Source organism: Eulemur rufifrons, chromosome 8, assembly GCF_041146395.1.
Source record: "Eulemur rufifrons isolate Redbay chromosome 8, OSU_ERuf_1, whole genome shotgun sequence".
NCBI classification, from domain to species: Eukaryota; Metazoa; Chordata; class Mammalia; order Primates; family Lemuridae; genus Eulemur; species Eulemur rufifrons.
Genome location: NC_090990.1, coordinates 46,803,266 through 46,828,898, shown reverse-complemented (window position 1 = coordinate 46,828,898; position 25,633 = coordinate 46,803,266). Strand labels below are relative to the sequence as shown.

The 25,633-nt window shown below is 37.5% G+C and overlaps 1 protein-coding gene and 1 non-coding gene across 2 annotated transcripts in view; one reads left to right on the top strand and one right to left on the bottom strand.

The window, feature by feature from the left end:
* The window catches only part of PATJ (PATJ crumbs cell polarity complex component), a 337,921-nt gene that overhangs the window by 141,073 nt on the left and 171,215 nt on the right, over positions 1-25,633 (bottom strand). Inside the window, exon 28 of the mRNA XM_069480086.1 lies at positions 662-858. Coding sequence (XP_069336187.1) covers positions 662-858 — 197 coding nt within the window. The remainder of the gene's footprint in view (positions 1-661; positions 859-25,633) is intronic.
* Positions 4,175-4,302, top strand: LOC138391184 (small nucleolar RNA SNORA18). Its single transcript, XR_011234797.1, has one exon. It is a non-coding gene; the product is annotated as a small nucleolar RNA SNORA18 (small nucleolar RNA).

Here is a 25,633-nt window from a genome sequence, read left to right as displayed (position 1 = left end):
ATGAATAAGTGAATGAATAAGCAAGTGAATATCAAACTGAGACAAACTCAGAACAAAAGCCCTGACTTTAAGTTTAGAAAAATAAGGATAGCTTTTCCAGATTACTGATGAAATCATCTAGAGAGTAATCCTCAGAGAATCAGTCTTCTTCTTAGCTTCCTTTATCTCTATCCTATTTCTAAATAAGGAACCTATATGGTCTTAACTCACATCCTCAAATTCACACACATTAACTATTTCTGACTACAAGTTCACAGGCTTTTATTGACTCACATCTTCCCAAAAAACTAAACAGCAACAGTTATGATTAATTCAAAACCCAAAGAGAATTTTGATAAATATGAACAATATTAGATTAATATAAAACCAAATTAGTTTTAAACATTTTTGAATTGATTTTAAAAACAAGTCCTATGGCTTTAATGTTTCCATGATATTTTACTTAAGAGCTCTTAAAATATTTTGTGAGATTAGTGTTTACCCAAGCAGCAAATATTTGCAAGCAGTAATATGATTTCTGTTCTTCCTTTGGAAAATGACTTTAAGTAGTTGAAGGAAATATAATTTGTCAGTGTACTTCCCTTTCACCTCATTTTCCTGCACACCATCCACAGCTCCCTCCACTTCACCGGAAGAGAAATTAAAAACATATGCCTCTCACCTCTAACAGTTCATCTCCAATACGCATTCGTCCGTCTGTTGCAGCAGGTCCTTCTGGGTTAATTCCCACCACAAATATGCTCATGCGTGATCTGTCTTTATTACCAGCAAGGCTGAGTCCAAGTCCATTCTTATCCTTTTCAAGTTCAATAATGTGCAGTTCTCCAGGCAGATCTGCATATCTTTGCCTGATTTTTTCTATTTAAAAAAATATTTAAAAATATTAAATAGGGCAGTTAAATCCATATTATCAAGATGTCAGCATTTCCCCATCCTTAATGTGATTCCTCTACAGTAGTTTCTTTTGTTTTTAATCCTGACTACTACTTTTTCTTTAAGAGATGGGGTCTTGCTATGTTGTCCACGCTGGAGTGCAGTGGCTATTCACAGGTGCAATCACGGCACGCTATAGCCTCAAACTCCTGGGCTCAAGCGATCCTCCTGCCTCAGCCTATTGAGTAGCTGGGACTACAGACGTACACCACCACACCTGGCTCTGGAATGGTTCATTTTCCTCTCCTTCCATAACAAAGGGAAACAAAAACATTAACTGAGTGCCAGATGTGTACCAAGCAAAGGGTTTGGTTTTGGAGATATAATGCTGTACAAAATAGTCATGCTTTCTACTCTTAGGACTTACAACCCAGTAAGAAAGAAAACAAACAATTAATTCTAAATAATTATATTTCTTTAAAATGTACAAAGGGTACAAAATAACATTGGGTTATGTGAGCAAAAGCAAGGGGAATTAAGGACATTGGTTTAACAGTCAGATCTGAATTCAATCCACAAATCTACCACTTAATATCCAACAACGAATACACTGTTTCTCAATGGAGTTCTATTCTTTCATCTGTAAAATGGGCATGAAAACATCCATTTCATGGATGCTGGGAAAGTTAAATAAAACACAGGTTAAAGGACTTATAAACTCATGGCTTATAGGTGTTCTATAATTCTTTTACTCCATTATCTGCCACATCTTGCTAACTATACTTTATGGTCTAAATTACCTATTTTAGGATGTGGCTGGCTATGTGTTGGTTTTGTTGATTCTGTGCAACAAAACCACAGGAGCAAATCAGTGTGAGATGATACCACTGTAATCGTGTCTTGTGCCTCATGCGGCAAGCACCAGCTCGGGCCAGGTGTGCTGCCAGGACTCAAGGGCTTCATGCCCACTACTGTGCTTGGAAGGAGTCATCTCATCAGCGGCATAATGCATTAGTAGACTGTGACAGTCTTGGAACTCTTGATGCTCAGCCTATGCTTCACTTATATTATGTTTGCTGCCTTAGAGGGAACTGTGCAAATTGAAAGCTTGAGTCAAAAACTTAGTCTTAAGGTAGAGGGGGGAGGAAGACAGCCTAGTCCATTCCATCACCTTACAGACTTAACAAACATTGCTTTATGAGTAAGTAGATAAATTTAAACCCGCAAAAACGACTTTATGCATAAATTTACATTAAAAAATAAAGCACAAGTTGGGGCTTATTTTAGAAAGAGAATAAATCTGTTTGCTTTACAAAGATTTTGAAGAGAATCTTAAAGAACTTCCACTGACCAAGCTTGTTATTATTAAGAACACATTTAGCAAAATACAATAAAACAAAGAACTTGTAACATAACAAAAACCATTTTTTATAGCTAGTCAAGTGAAGCAGTGGGTGAAATTAAAAAAAAAAGATATAGAAGACTTTAACAAGACAAAAAGCTCAACATAGTAGATATAACTCTACAACTGACAGAAAATATACATTTTTGAGAAAACACAAAACAAGTACAGAAACAGACTGTGTATCAGGCTATAAAAGAAACTTGAATAACTTTCAAAGAATCATTATCACACAGGCTGTGTTCTTGGAACACAGTGCAATAAAACCAGAAACTGTAATTTAACAATAAAAAGATAACTCTGAAAACCCCATGTGTTTATAAATAAATTAAGATTAGTAAAAAGCTTAAGATTTAAAAAGGAAATTAAGAAATACAGCATTTACAATTGAATAAAAATTATAATTCTAGATATCAAACTTGAGAGACACAGTGAAAGCAGAACTTAGAAGTCTATTTATAATTTTGAGTAATTCACCAGAAAACAAGTTTAAAAATAATAAGTTCAGTGTTATACCCAAGAAGTTGGAAAAATAACTATATAGCAAATGCAAAGAAACAAGAGCAGAGAAAATATCAAAGATAAGGGCATCTACTAATGAATATAGAACTATCACCACCAAACAAAATGAAACAATACACAAAAGAAAAATACCACATAAAGGTCAATGAAATTCAAACCTAGTTCTTGGAAAACATTAATAAGACAGACTACAAAAACCGAACAAGAAAAAATAGATGACACAAATAAATTACAGAACGAAAAGAGAGAAATAACCGCAGATAGGGCTTTTAAATGAAAATCATTATGGCTAGTAGTATATCAATATGAACTTAGGTCAGCACATTTTAAAATCTATACGATGCAGATATATTTCTCAAAAAATTTAAAATACCATATATATTTGGCTGGGCACAGTTGTTCATGCCTGTAATCCCAGCAATTTGGGAGGCCAAGGCAGAAAGATCACTTGAGGCCAGGAGTTCAAGAACAGCCTGGACAACATAGCGAGACCCTGTCTCTATAAAAAATTTTCAAAATTTAGTCAGATGTGATGGCATACACTTGTACTCCCAGCTACTTGGGAGGCTGAGGCAAGAGAAATGCTTGAGCCCAGAGTTTCAAGGTTACAATGAGCTATGATCACATCACTGCACCCCAGCCTGAGCAACAGAGTGAGACCCTGTCTCTAAAAAAAAAAAAAAAAAAAAGAAATTAAACAACCAGGCACGGTGGCTCACACTTATAACCCTAGCACTCTGGGAGGCCAAGGCGGGAGGATCGCTTGAGGCCAGGAGTTCAAGACCAGCCTTAGCAAGAGTGAGAACACTCTCTACTAAAAATAGAAAAAATTAGCTGGGCCTGGTGGTATATGCCTATATGCCTATAGTTCCAGCTACTTGGGAGGCTGAGGCAGAAGGATCGCTTGAGCCCATGAGTTTAAGGTTGCTGTGAGCTAGGCTAATGCCATGGCACTCTAGCCCAGGCAACAAAGTAAGACTCTGTCAAAAAAAAAAAAAAAGGAAAGAAAGAAAAATTAAATAAACCAAAAAAAAAATACCGTATTTGGTGCAAGAATGTAAAACAGCAATTGACTAGTAAATATTAAAGAAATTGAAATGATAGTCAAAATATTCTCTTGCATAACAAACTTAGTGCTAGATAGTTTTACATTTGAATTCTATAAGATTTCAAGTTATAATGAACTTTTAGCCTTATGTAAGTTGTTCTAGTACATGGAGAAAACATTTTAGAAAGCTACTCGTCTCATTTTCTGAGGCTGGTAAAATCCTAATTCTGATTCCAAAATCCGACAAAGACAAATCAACAAAAGAAGATTAAAGTCTTATTTAACTTATGATCAGAGATGCAAACATCTTTTTCATAAAAAGCTAATTTGTTGAAGTCTATCCCAATGGGGCTTTTACTACAGCCACAGATCACTGGAAACAGCTCATAAAGTAACTTTGTGGTCTTGCCTTGCTCACAAGACTGCTAAATCTGTGGGAGGGAACTATAAGACAGTTGCTAAAACTATGAAAGACCTAATAATACTTCTTTTTAACTGTAGGTATTAGCACATCCCACAGATCTGTATTATTCTTGAGTGCCATAGCTGAGGACTGAATATGATTTGAACACATTCATGCTTAGAGAAGGTGTCAAATTGAGAACCAGGCAGATCCATCTACTCTAAAAATGATGCTAAAATAAATTGGGGACTTGAAGAAATTAGATCCCAAAGATTCTTGGTGGGGAATTTTTGACGTTTTCACCAGTTATGTCCATATTCAAGTGGCGACAGAAGCCAAAATAAAAGAATTGAGGGCTGACAGGACAACTGTGGATTAAGCATCAGTTCTTTTAAAAAGGGCTATCTGGAAAATAAATCTTGACTCCAGCTTTAGAAGAGCTAAGGTGACCTTGATGGGCAGTGAAAGGAATCACATGTGAAATTCCCCGAATAAAAATTTACTGACTTTTAAATAACTTTGCCAAATGTTATATAATAAAAAAAAACTCTTTGGGGGAAAAAAAAATTTACAAAGCTAATTTAATTGAGTGTACCAAAAGTATTTACTTTGACCTCTATGATGTAGCCAATATTTGACCATTTTTTTTTACCTAAAAAACCCAGCAATTTCATATGATTCAACCTAAGAATATATTATGAAGAAGGGTATATCCCAGGAATGCAGGGATAGTTAAATATCAGAAAAATTTTCAAGGAAAATCATCACATTAATAAACTAAAGGAGAAAGCTGAAAGATTATGTTAATAGATGGAGAAAAGCATGTGATAAGGCATATCTATTCCAGATTAAAAATAAAACAGCTGGCAAAATAGGATACTTTCTAACTTAAATTTATATATAGAAAGTATAACTCGAGAAGATATTTTCAGTAATTTAAGCCAACAAAGAATTAATATATAGGGAACTTGTGCAAATAAGCACAAAAAGAAGGCAATCCCAATAGAAATCTGGCCCAAACATACAAACATTCTCAAAAGGCTGACAGACGTGAAGAAATGCTCAGATTCATTAGTGATTATGTATGCAAGTGTCAATGAAAGTGAGATATCAAAATATTAAAGGAGACATTATATACCATTAGGCTGGCAAACATATGAAAGCCGGATCATTAAGCCTTAGTGGAGAGGTGAGGACATGCACCACTGCTGGGAATGTTGACTGGCGCAGCCATTCTGGAGAGCAGTTTGGCCTCACTTACCAAAGGAAGCTTCTGCACACTCTACAAACCAGCAATGCCCCTCTTGGGTATACATATCCTAACACATTTTTTACACAGGTCTCAAGGGGACAATGGAAGATGTTCACTATAATGGCATCTGACATAGCAGGAGATGGAGGTAATCGGAGTGTTCCTCATTGGAAGAGAGGACAGATGAAATGTGGTGGATGGATATCAGAGTGTATTATCAGCACTCAGAAGCAATTAATAAGAAGTAGCAACATAAAGAGGTTTTCAAAATAGTGCTGAATGAAAAAGGAGGAAAACAGAATAGAATCCATACCACTTATGTAATATCATTAAGCAAGTCAAGATTACTACATTAAAGAACCCCATAATACGTATTTTGGAAGCACATATGCAAAGAGACAAACACTTAACACATTAGAATGGTTACTTATAGAGAGTGAAAAGGAACAGGAATAAAAGAGAGCAAAGAAAAACCAGACAAAGACCTCAAGCAGACCAATGTGGGTAACGTGTAGTAAAGTAAGGATTATGTTTCATGCAGACCTCTGCCCCTGAAGACTGAGAAAAAACCAATGATGTTGAGAAAGGCATTAGGGTTGGATTAATTCAAAAGGCTTCCAGGTTCAAAACTCATCTGATCTGTACAACCTATAGAGGAAAAAAATAACCTTCATGGCCATTAACTATAGATGGAATTACTTAGACATATAAATGATTAATGACAATAGAGATGTTCCCTTGGTAAAATATGGCTCCCTTATAACTGGTGAACAACCAAATTAACTGTGCTATGAACGGTGAATCTCTTATCCACACGTTATTGCAGCAGAGAAGAAAGAGCGAGGGATAAAGGTCAGAATTAAGATCAGGTCCTAGCCGATCCCTTTAGACTAATCACTGAACCCCTAGGAACTGCAGATTTCTTATTTGTAAAATGGGGTTTTGGCCTTAAAAGTAGATGTTACCTGAAAATACCTAGGACATAGAGGTCCGAATAATGTTAGGGGAAAAAGGAAACCATGATTTTGTTATGTTGAGTTTTTAATTTAGTCTTAAGTTGATGACAAAGCTACTTGTTTCTTGTTAACTTTCTCTGTCTCGAGGAAAACTAAGACTTCTGAAAGGAAGCCAGGTTTCTCCCCTGGTGGCAGGAAGAAAAGCCATACAGCCCTTCCATGGGAATTGTTAGAGGAAGGGGCTGACATCATTCTGCTCCTGATTCTCTTCTTTGAGCTACTCCTATGAGGAGTCCCTGAAACATCTGCACGTACAGAGAAATATCACTACTGGATCAAGTGTTTGTCCCATAGTATATAGGCCACTGAGGCAGCTGTAAAATTGTGTGCTAGTCATGTGTGGGATAAAAACCCTTTCTGTAGTTTCCGTTTGGGAAAACAAAGTTCTGGAGATAAATGATTGCACAATGTGAATGTACCTAACACTGAACAATCTACATAAAAATGGTTAAAACAGCAAATTTTGCCACTTATATTTTACCACCCTATCAATGGCTTAAAAAACCCTCAAAATTTGGTTTCTTTATCAATATCCCACTAAGGGACTAAGGTATAGCTTTATTATTCTGACTTTTTGAAACCAGCAGCTTAATTTTTCTGGTCAATTTTTTTGATACTACTATGATCCCATTTATTCACTGAATTAATATTGGTTAAATCTAAATTCATATCAAGTTTGTGATACAAAGGAAATGCAATACTGAGTTTGTTTTCAAGGAACTAAAAATCTATTGCTGGAGACAAGCGTACATATAATTAGTTATAATACAGAGAAATTAAGAGCTATGAGAAAATACTGGCAGCTGAAGTCACTCATCTATTTTAATGAGTCATCAGGAAAAGCAACTAATGCTGCAAACAACACTGACTATTACAGATACTCCAACCAACTCTCAAACAATTGGTCAATTGTACCTTCTACTGCATAATGCCAAGGCCTCATTTTAGTTGACGTTTCTAAAAATACTGCATCTAGGTTTTCTGACTTTATTTGCCTAAACTCTAACAAATGAGTTATTCAGCTTTCCTTAACTTTTTTATTGTGTGTTTTTTTGGGTTTTTTTGAGATAGGTTCTCAACTCTGTCGCCCCAGCTAGAGTGCAGTAGTGTCATCACAGCTCACTGAAACCCCAAACTCCTGGGCTCAAGCTATCCTCCTGCCTCAGCCTCCTGAGTAGCTGGGACTACAGGCGTGCACCACTATGCCTGGATAATTTTTCTATTTTTTATAGATATGGGGGTCTTTTATTGCCCAGACTTGTGTTTTTCTTTTGTGGGAGAATGGGATAAGTGCAACAGAATAAAGCTCAGAGAAAAAAAAAAAAACCAAACCAAACAAAAAACCCTGGAACTTGAAAGAGTGGAACACGCTCACATAGTTATGAGACTTTAATAACAATTTATTGGGGATCTTCTAAGTTGCAGAAACTGTTAAAATTTTTCAGTACATTTTCTTCTGTCTTGCTAAAAAGCACCCTATTGTTAATAGGTAAGAATTATCATCTCTGCATTCCAGATATGGGAAACAAGCTGATAGGTTAGATAACATGCCAAAGGTCACCCAGCTTGTAATTGATACAGTAAGGATGTAAACCCCGTTTTGTCTATCTTCCCAGTACTATCTGAATGTCTCTTTTTAGATTTCTTATTTTTTTCTACTTCTCTCTCCTAGCATATGAACTCCATGAGGCTCCTTGTCCATCCAGCTCACTGCTGCCCTTTGCACCCCCAACAGTGCCTGGCATATATTAAGTGGTCCACCTACACCCACCGAAAGTATAAATGAGTGATTTCTCAGATGCTCTTTGATTCCTACGCCATACCGTTCTGACACTGCCCCACACAACACAATGCTACGTAAAAGTGATTTGAGACCTAACAGCTTTAGACATATACAACTTTTCCCCCCAAAGACAAAGCCTTCTTTTCATTAAAAGAAATACAAGTTTCTTCTTTAGATTTGTATTCAAAATTACCAAAATTCATTAGTGCTACTAGAAAAACAAATTACTACGTATACATTATCTTTTAAAACCTATTCTATTAAACTGAAAAAACTTGAAAAACAAAAAGGTTTATATCATTTTTTTCTATGTATCATAAAACAGGAAGAGTAAGAAAGAGAGTAGGCCTGGCGAGGTGGCTCACGCCTGTAATCCTAGCACTCTGGGAGGCTGAGGCAGGAGGATTGCTTGAGCTCAGGAGTTCGAGACCAGCCTGAGCAAGAGCGAGACCCCGTCTCTACTAAACATAGAAAGATTATATGGACAGCTAAAAATATATATAGAAAAAATTAGCCGGGCATGGTGGCACATGCTTGTAGTCCCAGCTACTCGGGAGGCTGAGGCAGGAGGATCACTTGAGCCCAGGAGGTTGAGGTTGCTGTGAGCTAGGCTGACGCCACGGCACTCTAGCCTGGGCAACAGAGTGAGACTCTGTCTCAAAAAAAAAAAAGGAAAGAAAGAAAGAAAGAAAGAAAGAGAGTGAAAGTGCCAAGTGCTCAGTAACACATATGCTTCAGTTGAATCTTTACTGTTAACATTTTTAGGCCACAGAAATTGGGTTATCCTACAATTTTGATTTAGACTCCTAGCTGTGTTTTCACCATATTGTAAAATTACAGACTTTCAATTCAGCTAAAACAAACTAAGAAACCATATAAAGTTACCTTCTGTTACAAATCCCTATACACACCCTCAGACTCCGTTTTATAGATGAAGAAATAAGACTGAAGATCTCATATAAGATTATGAAACTAATTTATAGCTAGAAACTAAAGTTTCCTAGTATGTACTTCAATTCTTTCTCTACCAAATCATGTAAAATTTCTCCAATATAATTTTTAAAAATGACTTCAAATTTCTCCCTCAGTTTAAGAAACTATCTCAAGAATCCTCAAATTGTGAGGATACCTCCTTACATCAAAGCACTTCACAGTTCACAGTGTGGCTGATTGCTCCCCACACCTTCGTAAATACCTTCATGTGCAGGTGAGTTGAGTGGTGAGAGGTGAAGTAATTTCACCAGCGCTAGGGTCAGGTCTACTGAATGGATGCAAGTGCTGTGATCTGTGCATCACACCACAGCTATCTCTTAGACAAGTAGAATCTTGAATAATAAGAGGTTCCCTTAAGGGAGCTGAAACAATGGTTCCCAGGCCTAGTCTCCTTAGATTATCTGTCAGGCTTAGATTTATTGCTACTGTCAGGGTTCAGAACGCATTACCCCAAAATATGGCCCCATATTTTACACTGAAGGAAGTTGAGAAAACCACAGAAACAGGAAGATCTTTTCTGACCTTCTTCCGCCCCCCTCGCTCTGAAAGCAGGCCACACAAACTAGAATTCCCCTCTCCGCCTCTTCCCTGAAGCAGGCCATAAAGCCCAAGAAGGTCACTCTCTGACCATCTCCCTCCTCTGTCCCCTACAGATCCTTACGTAACAGGTGTCTTGTCTTTGACCCAGAGGGAAGGAATGTCACACAGGGATGCCAAGGAGAAAGTGAACAAACAGGCCTTGCTGAGTTCCCCCAGATTATTACCATTAGATCACATCCTTTTGTCCTTCAATCATACTTCTGCTTGACTGTCCATACAAAAATGAACCCAGCTCTATGAACAAATTTCAAGGATCCCTATATATTTTTTTTATAATCTTCTCTCTTAACTACTGGACCTTTTGAGTTGTTTCCCAGAAATGGTAGATTTTTTTCAAAGGCAAAGGAGCTGAGATTCACCATCCCCCACAACATGCCCCAAGGCATGTGGCCCCTCCTTCAAGGCAGCTTCTCTGGACACCCACAAGATGTCTGTCCTAACAAAAATTCCTTTCTTCCTTGGTGATGCTCATTGGCTCAATAATTGGATCTTCTTGCAAAGATCAACTAGACCTAGGCCAAAACCCCCTTGTGGTTTTGACAACAAAAATACAGTTTTCCCTGGATCTTTGTGTCTTCACTTCTGAAGGTTCCTGTGTCATGTAAAATTTTGGTTAAATAAATTTGTTATGCTTTTCTCTTGTTAATCTGTTTTTTGTTATTAGGGGTCTTTGCCATGAACTTTGCAAAGGGTGAGGAAAAGATACTACTTTTTCTCCCCTACACTACCTAAAATATTGAAACTGCATAATGTGCCACAAGGTGGGAACTGTGGTAGGGGCCTGAACTCTGCAAAGATATAGGCGTAAAGTATACATATAACCAGCCATTGTTCCCTAGCTTGCTTTCCCATAATTGCTTTACTACTCAGGAGTCAGATAGCTGATGGCCATAAAGATTCTTAGCTTCCTTCGTGGCTCCCACAGATAACATTACCCTTGTGAAACCTGAGGCTAGTTTTTGAGATATCTTCCAGGCCTTGCATTCTGGTGGACCAGCTGATCCACCCAGACCAGTGGCCCATTCTCAACTGGTCTTGCAACCCATCCAGGAACTGACTCAGCACAAGAAGACAATTTATATACCCCTATGAGTCCACCCTGAACCCAGCCAATCAGCACACCCAGTTGCCTAGCCTTTTGCCTGCCAAACTATTTTTAAAAACTTTTCCTCCCGAATTCTCAGGGAGACAGATTTGAGAATTTCCTCCCTTCTTGCATGGCACCTGCAAAATTAAACACTTTCTCCGGTGTAACCCCTGCCGTTCTCAGTGTATTGGCTTCCTCTTGAGCAGCAGGCAATGAACCTAGTTTGGCTGTAACAATATCACTCTTGGAGCTTATAAAACAGAATCACGACTGGGCCTCACCAGCTAAGATTCTGAGCCACTGAGTCTGGGGTAAAGTTTAGGAATGTCTCTTTGTAATGAGGTGCTCGGGGGCCGCTGGGTTTGTAAACTGCAGACTAATTTCCCATGCAATGCATGACAGTCAATCACAAAGTTCACAGATTTTAAATGTAAGGCAGCCTTTAAATATTCCCTTCACAAGACTAATCTAACAGGGAGACTATCTCTGTCTCCACAGTCACGCCTCAGGATTAAGTAAGAGGTTTTGACTGTCTAACAGATTACTCTTCCTCTCCCTCCCATCCTTCTAAATTGCCTCCCTCCCTCCAAAATCTCATGGGCTTCCCAGAATCTCCCTTATAACTGCTTTTGTTCAGTGTGTATAACAAAAGGTGAACTAGAATTTCAAAAGGGGAGGAGGAATACAAAGTGTGTGCATAAAAAAGCAGATATGAATTCTCACTTTTGAAAAATCAAGACACCACATGCCAGTTTATTTTTTAGTTCAAAATGTAGAGAGGAACAGTAGCGCTCCTCCTGCGTGCGGCTGAGTCAGCACAAACTGTGCTGCAGCATCAGACATGTGGCTCCACCGCAGGGGAACCCCACGTGGCCTGGCATTTGCTCTAGGGCTGCTGAGAGTTGTTTCCATGGCAACCAATAGGGGGCGGGAGGAGGATAAGCGGGAAAGAAATGTATAAAGAGAATGGTTTTCTTAAAATTTACTCCTTTCAATTTCACTAAAAATGCCTCATTTTAAAGAGGTGGAGTCAAGAGTATTCTTTTACATGAAGCCAATAAAATTCTCTCCCAAAAATTAAGAAACAAAAAGTCCAAAGAACCCATGTTTTGTTTCCTATGCTACAAACACCCCTCCACACACACACACACACCCACAAATTGTAAAAGTACTAGCTTTTGGCAACAAAATGTCAAAAGTGTTATGATGATTCAGAATCTTACCACACCTGGTATTTCCAACAAATATTGGTGTTAAAGAGCGAGTCTTTATAATGATTTTCATGGACTTTCGATGGGACTGAGGACACACTACCCCCAAAATGTGGCACCTTGGCATTTGACAAAACAGCAGAAGCGGGAAAGTCACTCTCACCTTCCCCTCTTCTTCCCCGAAGCAGATCATAAAACCTAGGAAGGATTTTTCTGATCTTCCCCTGAAGCAGGTTATACACCCTCACTGGAGAGGTGCTCTCTCCCTACATCCAGAGGAGAAGAACATCCTTATCCCTGAAGACCAGGACACAGAAGAATCTGAACAGACAGGTCTTGCCAAGTTCCCCTACTTTATTACCGTTAGATCCTGCCCCCTTTGCCCAATCACACTTCTCCACGACTATCCCCTTCTTCATCAAATCTAGCAAAAATATTATGCAGGTTTATTTGTTTCTTTAGGGCTTCATTTCCTTATGAGGGCTCCCATGTCACATAAAACTTACATTAAATAAATTTGTATGCTTTTCTCTTGCTAATCTGTCTTTTGTTATAGGGACCTCCGCCATGAACCTAAGATGGGAAGGAAAGATACTTCTTTTCTACTATACTGTCACAATGTGTTAGTCAAGTGGCAGTAGATCCCACTTCAAATAACCTAGATGCCTTTCCATTTCTAAATAAAAATCAGAGATGAGGAGATAAGTGACCTGTGTCTTTGGACACCAGGCTTTATTCATGTATCCCTGAATGAACATCAGACTAGAATAACTGGAGAGAGAGAACAGTGTTTTGACTCAGCTGAACAGTCATGCTTGTGTTAAACATGAATTTTCTAGCCTCATGACAATGTTATCTGGAGAAACGAATCCCAAGTTGCTCATAATTCTATATCAAAGCATCAAATGTCTTTTTCTTGCCCAAGAAAGCCAATAAGATTTCTCCATTATGATCACAGAGTGTTTTCCTATCATCATAGGATATTAGATGTTGCTAAGTAACAGAGCCTTTCTCCCAAGAAAGAAACTTAATTCAAGTCACTGCCCAGTATTTTAATAGAAAATGTTCAACACACTGGAATAATGACTTAATACAATTTCAGAAGCATTTAGGTGCCTGGTCTGTTTCCAAATAACAAAGAATAATATGATACAGAGAAAATATTTTAAAACATTTTTCTATAAATATAACAATCCCACATTTTTTAAAAACTGGGTGTTATAAACATCTCAATCTATTTTCTTACGCGGTATCAATTTTTAATTCTCTGAGAGTTAATGAGTACATTCAAATTTGGGAAGTAAAAATATATGAAAGAAAACCAAAACTAACCAAAAGAAACAGCATATGAATATCCAGATCAAATAGAGGAAACAATGAAAATAAGTCATCATAAGGAAACTATATTTGACATTGTAACAAATAAACAAAGTTCCCCCTTAGATTTTTTTTTTTGCCAGTATATAAGCTTGAGAATAGCACATAAACCTATAGATGGAAATTAACAATTGAAAAACAAAAACATGGGAACTAAAATTGAGCACAATAATAATAGGTAACATTTATATACCACTTACGTGCTAGCATTGTTCAAAGTACTTTATTATAGTTTAACTCATTTAATCTTTATGAAAACTCTAATAAGTATTATTATCCCCAATTTTACACAAGAGGAAACCAATGCACACAAAAAATAGATAACTTTCATGGTAACTAATATAAGTAGTGAAGGGTAAAGCTAGGATTTGCACCCAGAGATTTGGCTTTGGAGTAATGATCTTTTAGGTTAATGTTGGTCTAGAATTGAACAAAAAGTATTATATACAGAACCCACAAAAGAAAAAATATCAGAAAGAAGTTAAATCATTTTCTTACTTTTACAAAAATTCAATCCATACTAGATATAAAAATGGAAAGGAAAATCAACTACAAATTTAAAAGGACTAAAGTCAGACAGCCAACTAGAAGAAGAATGAATAATTTTTTTTTCAGACAGGGTCTTGCTCTATCACCCAGGCTGGAGTGCAGAGGCATCATCATAACTCACTGCACCCTCCAGCTCCTGGGCTCAAGGGATCCTCCTGCCTCAACCTCCCAAGTAGCTGGGTCTACCAGAGCGCATCACCACACCCAGGTAATCTTTCTATTTTTTGTATAGATGTGGTCTTGGTTTTGTTCAGTCTGGTTTCAAACTGTTGGCCTCTAGTAATGCTCCTGCCAGGCACAATGCCACTTGCGAGCGATGTAAAGATGAAAGTCTAAAGGCTGATTTAGGTACTATCAAAAGCACAAAAAGTTTTGTGACTGGAATCTTTCTTTCAGGCATATGAAAGGGAAAAAAGATTCAACTTCTACAATTAGTATCTAAACTCTCAAGAATCACACTTAGTTTGGTGAGGCAAAGAAACCAGTCCAGAATATTCACAGTCAAGGCCACCAAAGATCATAGAGATCTGCAGATCACTGAAAATGAGTGGCAAAACAGACCATAATCCAGACCTCTTCATGCATCATGCCAGTTTCACTCCTCTAAATCTGAGACGTTGGAGCAACTGGGTCAGGTCTGAAGTTACAGGTGGGCTATCTTCACCTCTCATTTCCACAAATTTCATCCCAGTTCCTTCTTTATTTCATGCCTGAGAAAACTGACCATTCTGCAAAATCCCTCTGGTAAAGAGAGATGTGGGATATCACTGAGGCAATCATTTAATGGGGGAGACGTAGCTGGCAAATGATCCATATACAAAGTATAAGTTTACTAACTACCTTTAGGCTTAAAACATAAAATGAAATTAGTTTAAAACAGAACAAAGTTTATCCACCCTAATTAGGAAAGATGCACATATGCACCCCTGCTAACACTATCTGTCAGGCTCACACTGTCAGTCTTGATAGATATGTCCTTTGAGGCCTCTCGTACGAGCGCCATTATACTAAGACCAGTTTCCCAAAGTGTGGTCCCTGAATCACCAGAGGTAGTTCTGTATACAATGCTGGTGTCTGGGCTTTGTATCATATTTACAAAATTTAAATCTCTGGGGATAGGGCAAAGGAGTCACCTTTTTTTAAAAAACAAAACAAAACAAAAATCTCTATGTAATTCTTTTTTTTTAAATTTTATATTTGCAACTCAAAACCATAAATTCAAGTTGCTCTAAATATACACTCCCTCTATGTAATTATTATACATACTAAAGAATACTGTATAAATACCTAAGTCCTTGTTCCAGCTCAAAATGCCTTTATGGTCCTTAGAGATGCCTGAAAACAAGGTATTAAAAAAAGGTCTTATTATTGCCTCAGATTTTTAACTAAGTCTTGAGAGAAACCAGTCAAAACATTTTTATTTTGAAAACAGCACTGAGAAAAGCCAAACGTAATTTTAAAAACACTCTTTACAACCATTTGTTGTACATTTGAAGTTTCAGGAGAACATAGACTATGGTTCTTTAATCACCACAGAAGTATTGAGTTGCGAGCTCATTATGCTTACAGTGTAGCAGAACTGGGCTCCAGTCGGGCTGACTCTGCTTCCTGGTCACCACCCAGTCATGCAGTAATACTCAACAGAAGCTCCACCCTGGCATCAGACCATGGTAATCAGCAGTGGCACTGATAGAATTAGGTGTTTAATTACATTTTCTGGAGTGGGAAAAATGATAGTTTCCAATAATTAAAGGAAACTGTAGTAGACTGTAGGAAAGGGATTATAACATGATATTTGCCAAGTTGACCTGGTCCCCTTAGTGACTAATACTGCAGAAGCAAACTTCTCTCTGTACACCTGCTTACAAAACAATCAGGCTGTTTGTCCAGGACCCTCTACATATGTGTTATTTCCAATAACTATCAGAACAAGGTTCAGGGAGGAAGTAGAATTTCAACTGAGATTTGACAGTACTTTGTTGTGTCATCTTTAGTCATTTATTGCTAGTGTCTCCACTATCTTATCAGCTCCACGAGAGAAGAAACTAGCTCTGTTTTGTGTAGGCAGAGTTCCTGGCCCAGAGTAGGTACAGCTTAAATAAATGAATAAATTATGGAAAGATGAACTTGCAAATTTGTCATTATCTGAATTGGCCAAGAAATAGGTTATTTAGGTTAATCAAAATTTCAAATGAATACTTTTACTTTCCCTAGAATTAAATTATAATAAAACCCCAAGGTTAAACTGATAGTCTGGATCATTCATATGTTTCATCATTATTAGAAACACTATCTTTTAGATATTTTTGAACCAGAGTCAATCAGAAAACGTATACAAGCTTTACAGTCAGAAAGATCTTCACTAAAAGACACGATGCAGTCAAAAGAACTACTTTCCAAATTCCACTGATGCCACGTTGTACCTGTTGGCCTCGTGCAAATTACTTAACTTCACATTCCCCATCTTTAAAATAAGAACAATCACTTTTCTTGTCATAGGAATCTGAAAACACAGAATTAAAGAATGTAAAGTATTTAACCTAATTCCTAGCACCTAGTAGCTATATGTGCCTGAAGTTTATTCCCTCACCAGCCAAAACTTGTCTTCCTTATTTCTTAGAGTGCTCCTAAAAGTACCAAAAAAACGTTTTCATTATGTAGCATTGTTATTTTAAAATTATTGTCATTTATTTTACAAATGAGTACACAAGCTATGAGAATTTGAGTAAAGGCACAAGGTTGCACAGTACCTAGTATTATAGTATTACTTTGATATCTAATAATTATTATCATTATTTTTTGAGACAAAGTCTCACTTTGTCGCCCTGGCTAGAGTGCAGTGGAGTGATCATAGCTCACTGCAACCTCAAACTCCTGGGTCAAGCAATCCTCCTACCTCAGCTGCCAGAGTAGCTGGGACTACAGGTGTGAGCCACCACCTGGCTAATTTTTTTCTATTTTTTTTTTTTTTTTTTTAGAGATGGGGTCTTGCTCTTGCTCAGGCTGGTCTCAAACTCCTGACCTCAAGTGATCCTCCCGCCTGGGCCTCCCAAAGTGCTGGGATTACAGGCGTGAGCCACCTCACCTGGCCTTTAATCTTTAATTTTTAAATAATAACACGAAAATATCCCATGAGACCCTTTTAAAATAGTTTTATGAGAAAGAACACCAATTTTATAATTTGTTATAATGCAGGTTGCGCATCCCTAACCCAAAATTCCAAAATCTGAAATGCTCCAAAATCTGAAACTTTTTGAGCACCCATATGACATGACAAGTGGAAAATTCCACACTTGACCTCATGTGACAGGTCACTGTCAAAATTTTGTTTCCTGCATAAAATTACTTAAAATATTACATGAAATTACCTTCAGGCTATGTGTATAAGATGTATGAGAAGCAAAAATGAATTTCATGTTAGACTTGGATCCCATTCATAAGAAATCTCATTATGTATATGTAAATTTTCCCAAATTTGAAAAAAATCCAAAATTTGAAACATTTCTAGTCCTAAGCATTTCAGATAAAGTCTACCCAACCTGTGTGATCTAAATATAATTATTTTTGTTCAAATAATTTTATTTTCATTAAACAACAAATATTTATGTTTAACAATTTCATCCTATAGCGCGTCCGATTCTATGTTGTTTTGTTTTAAATGGAGCTTGAGCAAAGAAACCAATCACTAGCAGATCTCATGTACTTCTGCAACAGCCTGACAACATAGCCATGTTTTCAAGGCCAAGAGAAGAGGCAAGGAGGTAGAGCAAAGAGAGACAATAGACCTGGGATTAAGAACCTGGCCTCTACTTTCTAGTCATGAAGTCCTGGGCAAATCGCTTACCATAGTCTACCCTCAGTCTAGTCATGGGTCAAATGGAAATAATCTTGCATGCTTTAAGAGGATTTGTAAAATGGTCAAAATATAGAATAATTGTGAAAAAACCGTAAAATATGTTGTGCTCTAAATGGATGCAAAGGAGCTGGCAATTTGCTTAAATAATGTTTTATGGTTTTGAAGCTTTTATTAATAAAGATTGTGAGAAAGGGAACATAACTCTGATTAAATTTCTACTTCAGTGACTATTACACCAGGTGACTGAAAATCTCAGGGGTATCTTATAGTTCTACAGTTTGGGCACTGAATACTCTGACGGTGGTATCTTCAGAATAGTTAAAAATATTCTTGATTGAAAGTTAACCTCTTGGGGGGATAAAGGGATGAACAGGTGGAATATAGTGGATTTTAAGGGTAGTGAAACTATTCTGCATGATACTATATGGTGGATACATGCCATTATGATTCATCTAAACCTATATAGCATGTACAACACCAAGAGTTAATGAAAATTATGGACTCTGCGTGACAATGATGTGTCAGTGTGGGTTAATAGATTATGAAAAATCACTGTACTCAGGGGCAGGGTATTAATAGTGGGGGAGGCTGTGTGTGTATGGGGGCACAAAGCATGTTGGGAACTCTGTACTTGCTGCTCAATTTTGCTATGAACCTAAAACTGCTCTAAAAAATAAAGTGAGTGAGAGACAGAGAGAAAGGAAGGCAGGCAGACTATTACCCCAAACTATAAAATTTATTAGGAAAAAACATAGATGAAAAGCTTTGAGGCATTGGATTTGGCAAAGATTTCTTGGATATAGTAACAACACCAAAAGCACAGGCAATAAAAGCAAAAATAAACAGTACTAAGGCAAAATTTAAAACTTTTTGCTCATCCAAGCACATAATCAAACAGAGTAAAATGGCAACCTAGGAAATGAGAGAATATATTTACAAATCATATATCTGATAAGGGAATAACATCCAGAATATACAAAGAACTCCTGCAACTCAACAAAAAATTCAAATAATCTGATTTTTAAAACGAGCAAAGGACATGAATAGACATTTCTCAAAGATGGTATACAAATGGCCAGGCATGTGAAGAGATGCCCAACATCACTCATCATCCATCAGAGAAATGCAAATCAAAACCACAATGAGAAATCACCTCACATGTATGAGGATGGCTACTAGACAAAAAACAACAGCAGCAAGTAACACGGGTTGGTGAGGATGTGAAGAAAATAGAACTCTTGTACATAGCTGGCGGGACTTTAAAATGGTGCAACCACTGTGGAAAACAATATAGCAGTACTTCAAAAGATTAAAAATAGATCCAGCAATCTCATGTCTAGGTATATCTCCAAAGGAATTGAAAGCAGGGTCTCAAAGAGATATTTGCTCCCACACGTTCACAGCAGCACTATTTACAATAGCCAAGAGGTGGAGCCGACCCAAGTGTCCAAAGACAGACGAATGGATAAACAAAATGCGGTATATACAGACAATGGAATGCTAGGCAGCCTTTAAAAGGAAGGAAATCCTGTCACAAACTACAGCATGGATGAACTTTATTTCACTATGCTAAGTGAAATAAGCCAGTCACAAATGCTTACATGAAGCATTTAAATAGTCAAATTCATAGAAATAAAAAGTATAATGGTGGTTAACAGGGGTTAGGGGTAGTGGAGAAAGGAATTGTTATAAAACTTGTGAAAAATAAGTTGTTTAATGGGTACAGAATTTCCGTTCGGGAAGAGGAAAAAGTTTTGGAGGCCTGTTTTAGAACAATGTAAACATACTCAATACTATCAAATCGTACAATGAGAGTTAAGATGATAGATTTTATATATGTTTTTTTATCACAATAAAATAAATAGAGTCTGTTAAAAAAGAAGTTAACTCCTGAACGTGTAGTTAAGGTTATGTTGTGATCTAGGTCTGCATTTGCCAAAATGACCACTGAGAGTTAGGAAGGAGACCACAAAAGCATTCTAGAGAAAAACTGCTGAGTGAGAGGAAGCATCTATTCCATGCACCTAAAGAAGCTAACAAAAAGAGATTAAATTCTGAAACACTTGTAGCTGAGATGAGTTTAATAAAGATACAGAAAATACCCCAAAGGCTGTCAAAATAAACTGATGACATCCACCATCCATATCCTTCCCACAGTGTAACAGATACTTGTTTTCTCTCTGGTGCTGGTATGTTTGCTATGTTTAACCCTTTACCCCGTGGGCTTCAATGTCTTTTTGGCTTTTTCCAGGGAGAGCTGAGACGGTAACATGGAACAGGAATCATTTCAAGCATGGTAGCCAGCCTGCTCTCATCTGTGTCTCATCTTAAGGCTGATCACACTCCGAAAGCAGCTGTCAGAACCCGGGCAGGATCTTGCACATCAGTGAACAACTGTTTTTCTCACGAGATAAAAGAAAAGATAAATGAAAGGAGATGGAACTGAGAGGAAGAAGTAAGCAAAATGAAAAGCCGAAAGCAAAGCAGAGGAAAAAAAGCCGGGAAACATCTATGAAGACTAATCCAAAACCTCGTATGGGCAATTCTAAACTCAACTTTATCATAACAGATGCTGCCTTTTGGGTGACAGTTACGTTCCAATAAATGATCTCATTTAATACTTCACCAGGCCTTTCTAGAAATAAGAAACAGTGAGGCTGGGAAGGAGTAAATGAACTGCCCAAGATCAGCAGCTAGTAAAGGACAGAATCGATAGTGTAACATAAATCACTGTCCCTTTTACAAACTATAAAGCACACACATTTCCTTACAAGGTAATATGAACTGTATTTAGCACTCTTCTTATCTGCTTTCTACTGCCTAATCAAGTCAATCCTATGAAGAGCAGGTACTGAATGCTTATTAAAGGTATCTTTCTTGGCCGGGCACGGTGGCTCACGCCTGTAATCCTAGCACTCTGGGAGGCCGAGGCGGGTGGATCGCTCGAGGTCAGGAGTTCGAGAGCAGCCTGAGCAAGAGCGAGGCCCCGTCTCTACTAAAAATAGAAAGACATTACACGGACAACTAAAAATCTATATAGAAAAAAATTAGCCGGGCATAGTGGCGCATGCCTGTAGTCCCAGCTACTTGGGAGGCTGAGGCAGTAGGATCGCTTAAGCCGAGGAGTCTGAGGTTGCTGTGAGCTAAGCTGACGCCACGGCACTCACTCTAGCCTGGGCAACAAAGTGAGACTCTGTCTCAACAAAAAAAAAAAAAAAAAAAAAAAAGGTATCTTTCCTTGAATAAACAGTTCAACTCTTAGAGATAATTTAAGGTTAAATTAGTAAAGCTGTATTTTACGTATCAAAAGCAACTTTGGAAAAATCAAGATTTTGGGAATAAAAGGAGGGTTCTTAACTTAGTATATATCTAAATAAATATAAAATGGCACATAGCAAGCACTCAGTTAACTGATTAAATACTTGATTTGTAAGTATACTTCCAGGTTCAAGTGAGCCTCTAGGCTAAGGCTCCAAAGTAGCTAGGACTACAGGTGTACGCTATCACGCCCCGCTAATTTTTCAAAACTTTTGTAGAGAGAGGGTCTTGCTATGTTGCCCAGGCTGGTCTCAAACTCCTAGTCTCAAGTGATCCTCCCGCCTCAGCTTCCCAAAGTGCTGAGATTATAGGCATGAGCCACCATGCCTGGCCCAAATATGTCTTCTGATTAGTCCTATTGTGATTTATCAACAAGTTAATTCTCTTTAAAGATCACAAGATTAGGCTTTCACTAACAACAAGAACAAGTGTCATTCAAAACCTTGCAGCATCACACCACAAACCTTGTCCAATTACTGCACACATCTAGGCTGATTTGCCTCATATCTGATGTGTCAACTATAAAACAGCTTTGGACAAATAACTCAAAACTAAACTCCAGATAGGATATTTACAATAAATTATTTCAAGAAGAAAAAAATATCAAGAGACAGAAGAACACAGTCAATGCTCAAACCCCTCCATACTTAACATGCATTCTGCATAATTTTACATATCCTGATATTCATCTATTCGCTCATTCATTTAGTATTTATTGAGTGTATCCTCCGTACAAGGCATTAATAAGACAAGATGAATTAAAAATTAATCGAGACATACTATTCTTATGAAGCTATAAATATGATGAATAATCATATACAAATAGTGACAATATCACGGTAGGCTGTGGAAGCAGAAGTAAAATAATAGTGGAACCAACAAAAAGATCTATAGAAGACAATACTTCTTGCTAAAACAATCAGGAAAGGCTTCCCAGCAAGAAGAAAAGACGGCAGTGTTTGAGCTTTGGTGTGTAGGGCTACGACCAAATAGAGACCTTTGTATTCATGTTTCTTGTGCCTGCTTTATGTAGTTTTTCTACTTCTTATTTTGCTGTCAGGTTGATACTTTCCATTTGTTGATGCTGCAGTTAGCAAGCCTGCCTTAAAGTCTCTTTGCAAAATGCAGTTTTTGTCTCATATTATAGCAATGTAAAATGTGATAAATTATAGTAACATATTTTATTTGCAAGTTGGTAGCTAACAAGGCCTAGACAGGGATTCTTTTTCAAGCAAAGTAAATGAGGTAAGAGTACAAATGCAGTCATATCCATTTTGGCCCCTAGGAATCTCTTCTGATCACTTCTTTCTTGATTTTGTGCTTAGGATAGGAAGGGTAGTAATGGCCAAGGACGTCAGAGAGATAAGTTTCAGAAGGTCTAGTTACAGAGCCAACTATGTTTGGTTGTGCAGTATGTGCACTGCACAAGAGTACCAGGCTGAAATAAAGAGTGCGGATTGTTGTCTAATGCATGCACCACTCATGGAGCTTTCACATTTGTGAGACACTGTGTTAAACGATAAATGGAATCCTTTAATCTTTGATCAAAAGCCTTTACCTTGCTAAGTCATCTGTGTGCCTACATCAGTATCTTCCCAGACGGGGGTGTCTTTATTCAACTCACACAAAAGCATAGTTCTAGATAGTCTAGAGAATTAATGGTAGTAAAGAGAAGAGAACTTTAGACTCACTTCCTCTTACACTCATTTTGAGAGTTTAACCTTAACCTTAGACCTATGTCTATACTTCACATCTTTCAAACGGGCAGCCCCTTACCTTCCGGACTGAATGTTTGGGTATTGTTATGGATTATCAATCCTTCTGTCTTCAACTCTGCCCCTTACAGTGTAAATGCACCTTGCTGAAACTAAAGACCCAGAAATCAGTGTTTCCCCCAACTGGAACTAAAGGAAATCAAGAACACTGAGAAAAATGCTCCGTAAAATGATCTTTTCTAGAGTACTCATTGGCATCAAGATTTGGGGAAATTGAAAAAAACAAAAACACCAAGAGGAACTCAAATGTTTTCCATAAAAATTATACATCATTCAAGGGTAAAACAGTTTTTATGATGAGCTCAGATTTGTATAATAGGACGGCACAAGGGAAAGGACCATGACGCAGGGAGGATGTTCTGCATTTTGTATGGATTGTGTCACTTGTTCCTCTAAAATAAGGTAGGTGCTTTCATCACCACTTTATAAGCTAAGGAACGAGTTTCAGACAGATTAAATAAAGATGTGCGACTAAAATTATATGACTCCAAATTCCATGCTCTTACCCACTAATTTATAGATTATATAAACTTATATAAGGTCAAAGATAATTAGACTTTCATCAGAACATAACCCAACAAATATTGATATAGAATAAAAAACTATAAAACATCATTTATTCTTTCATGCAAATGAAGTATTGTCATGTACAAAGGACTGTGTTGGGACCCATGTGACAGAAGCCATTCTAAAAGCAGCAGCAGAGTTCTTTATATAAGAGGAAATTATCAGTTCCTAAAGTTTAAAAGTTCTTCTATTTAATTTTCTTAAGTTTTATTGCAGCTTAGACCAAGTTAGGAGATAAAAAGTTATACATATTTGCTATCTGCTATGTAATCATTGGTCCCATAGTCATTTCTTTCAAAAAAGCTACTGAACTACATAGCTCTAGCTGGCCTGTTCCGAACTGAAGTGTCATCTAGTCATCCCACCCTTTGTGATTTTTATAGATTTAGAACAGTGGTGTTTTACCTGCCTTGAGCCACGGGTTTCATGGATAATATAACAAAGACAAATATGCCTCCCTACCCCCAAACCCCACATATTCCAAACTTACGCAGAAAGTTCAAGAGACTGGCAGATATTCTTGGACTTCTTATGGGCTGATGGACTCTGGGCTAAAAACCCCACATTTAGGCTCTTAACACTTACTCATTGAAAATCAGTATCTTCAAGGTTTTGTCTGTTCTAACCAAACAGAATATCCTCTTCCCCTAAAAATCATAGGACCAGTAAGAAGCTTAAGAATGATTCAGTCTGGCATTCGTTTTAGAGATTAAGTGAGCCTCCAGAGAAAGTCAGTCACTTGGTCACAAACTAACAAGAGGTGGAACCTTGGTTTCTGGCCCAATACTCACTCCCTCTACCAGGTAAGCCCTTTTGATCACAGTTTCTCCTCTATGTTCCCTGAGGAAAATGAGAATTGCACACATATTTGAGGTCAGATTCACAATGGGCTTTTCTGTTTTTTTGAGTCAAAGTCTCACTCTGTTGCCCAGGCTAGAGTGCCGTGGCGTCAGCCTAGCTCACAGCAACCTCAAACCCTTGGGCTCAAGTGATCCTCCTGCCTCAGCCTCCCAAGTAGCTGGGATTACAGGCATGCGCCACCATGCCCGGCTAATTTTTTCTATGTATATTTTTAGTTGTCCAGATAATTTCTTGCTAGTTTTAGTAGAGACGGGGGTCTCGCTCTTGCTCAGGCTGGTCTCGAACTCCTGAGCTCAAATGATCTGCCCTCCTTGGCCTCCCAGAGTGCTAGGATTACAGGCGTGAGCCACCGTACCCGGCACACAACAGGCTTTTCATACAAGGATAGAAGAATTTGTTAAATGAACCCAGAAGACAGTGCTTAAATCTTGGAAAAATCTTCTAGGTAGATCTTTATGGTTTTCAAATCATAGGGTATTTTAACCATAAATAAGCATAGAGGAAATAATATAATATGATATTTTATGCTAAAATATTCTGATCTGAACTATTTAGTATTTGATACTACCACTTGCCAGAAAGAATTAGGGCTATGTTTTATCTGTAAGTTAATGTTTAAGCTGACTTTTTTATAGCATGGGAAAAACCTAAATACCTAACCCGCTTGACAAAATTTATGCCATCGAAGTAACAGAGAGTTAGAAATAAGGAGTAAATCATCAATTGTCACAATAAGCTTGTAAACAAATTTCATAGTTAAGAGTATATCACAATAAGGGTAACAATTTTCAATTTTGCACAAAGGAAAAATAAATTTACCGACTAATAGAAAAGGCAATCAAAGTTCAGAGAATTTTATAATAAGTAATTTTCTTAAGGCTACACATTTAACAAGCTGTAAGGCAGGATTTGAATTCAGATCTGATTCAAAGCTTTAACTTTCATGGTATAACTCAGGGGCTGGCAAACTTTGGAGAAAGAGCCAGACAGTACATATTAATAGCTTGGGTTTGGGGGGCCTTATGATCTCTGCTGCAACTATTCAACTCTGCTGGTTTTTGTAGTTTGAAAGCAACATAGACAAAACATAAATGAATGGATGTGTCAGTGTTCCAATAAGACTTTATTTACAAACACAAA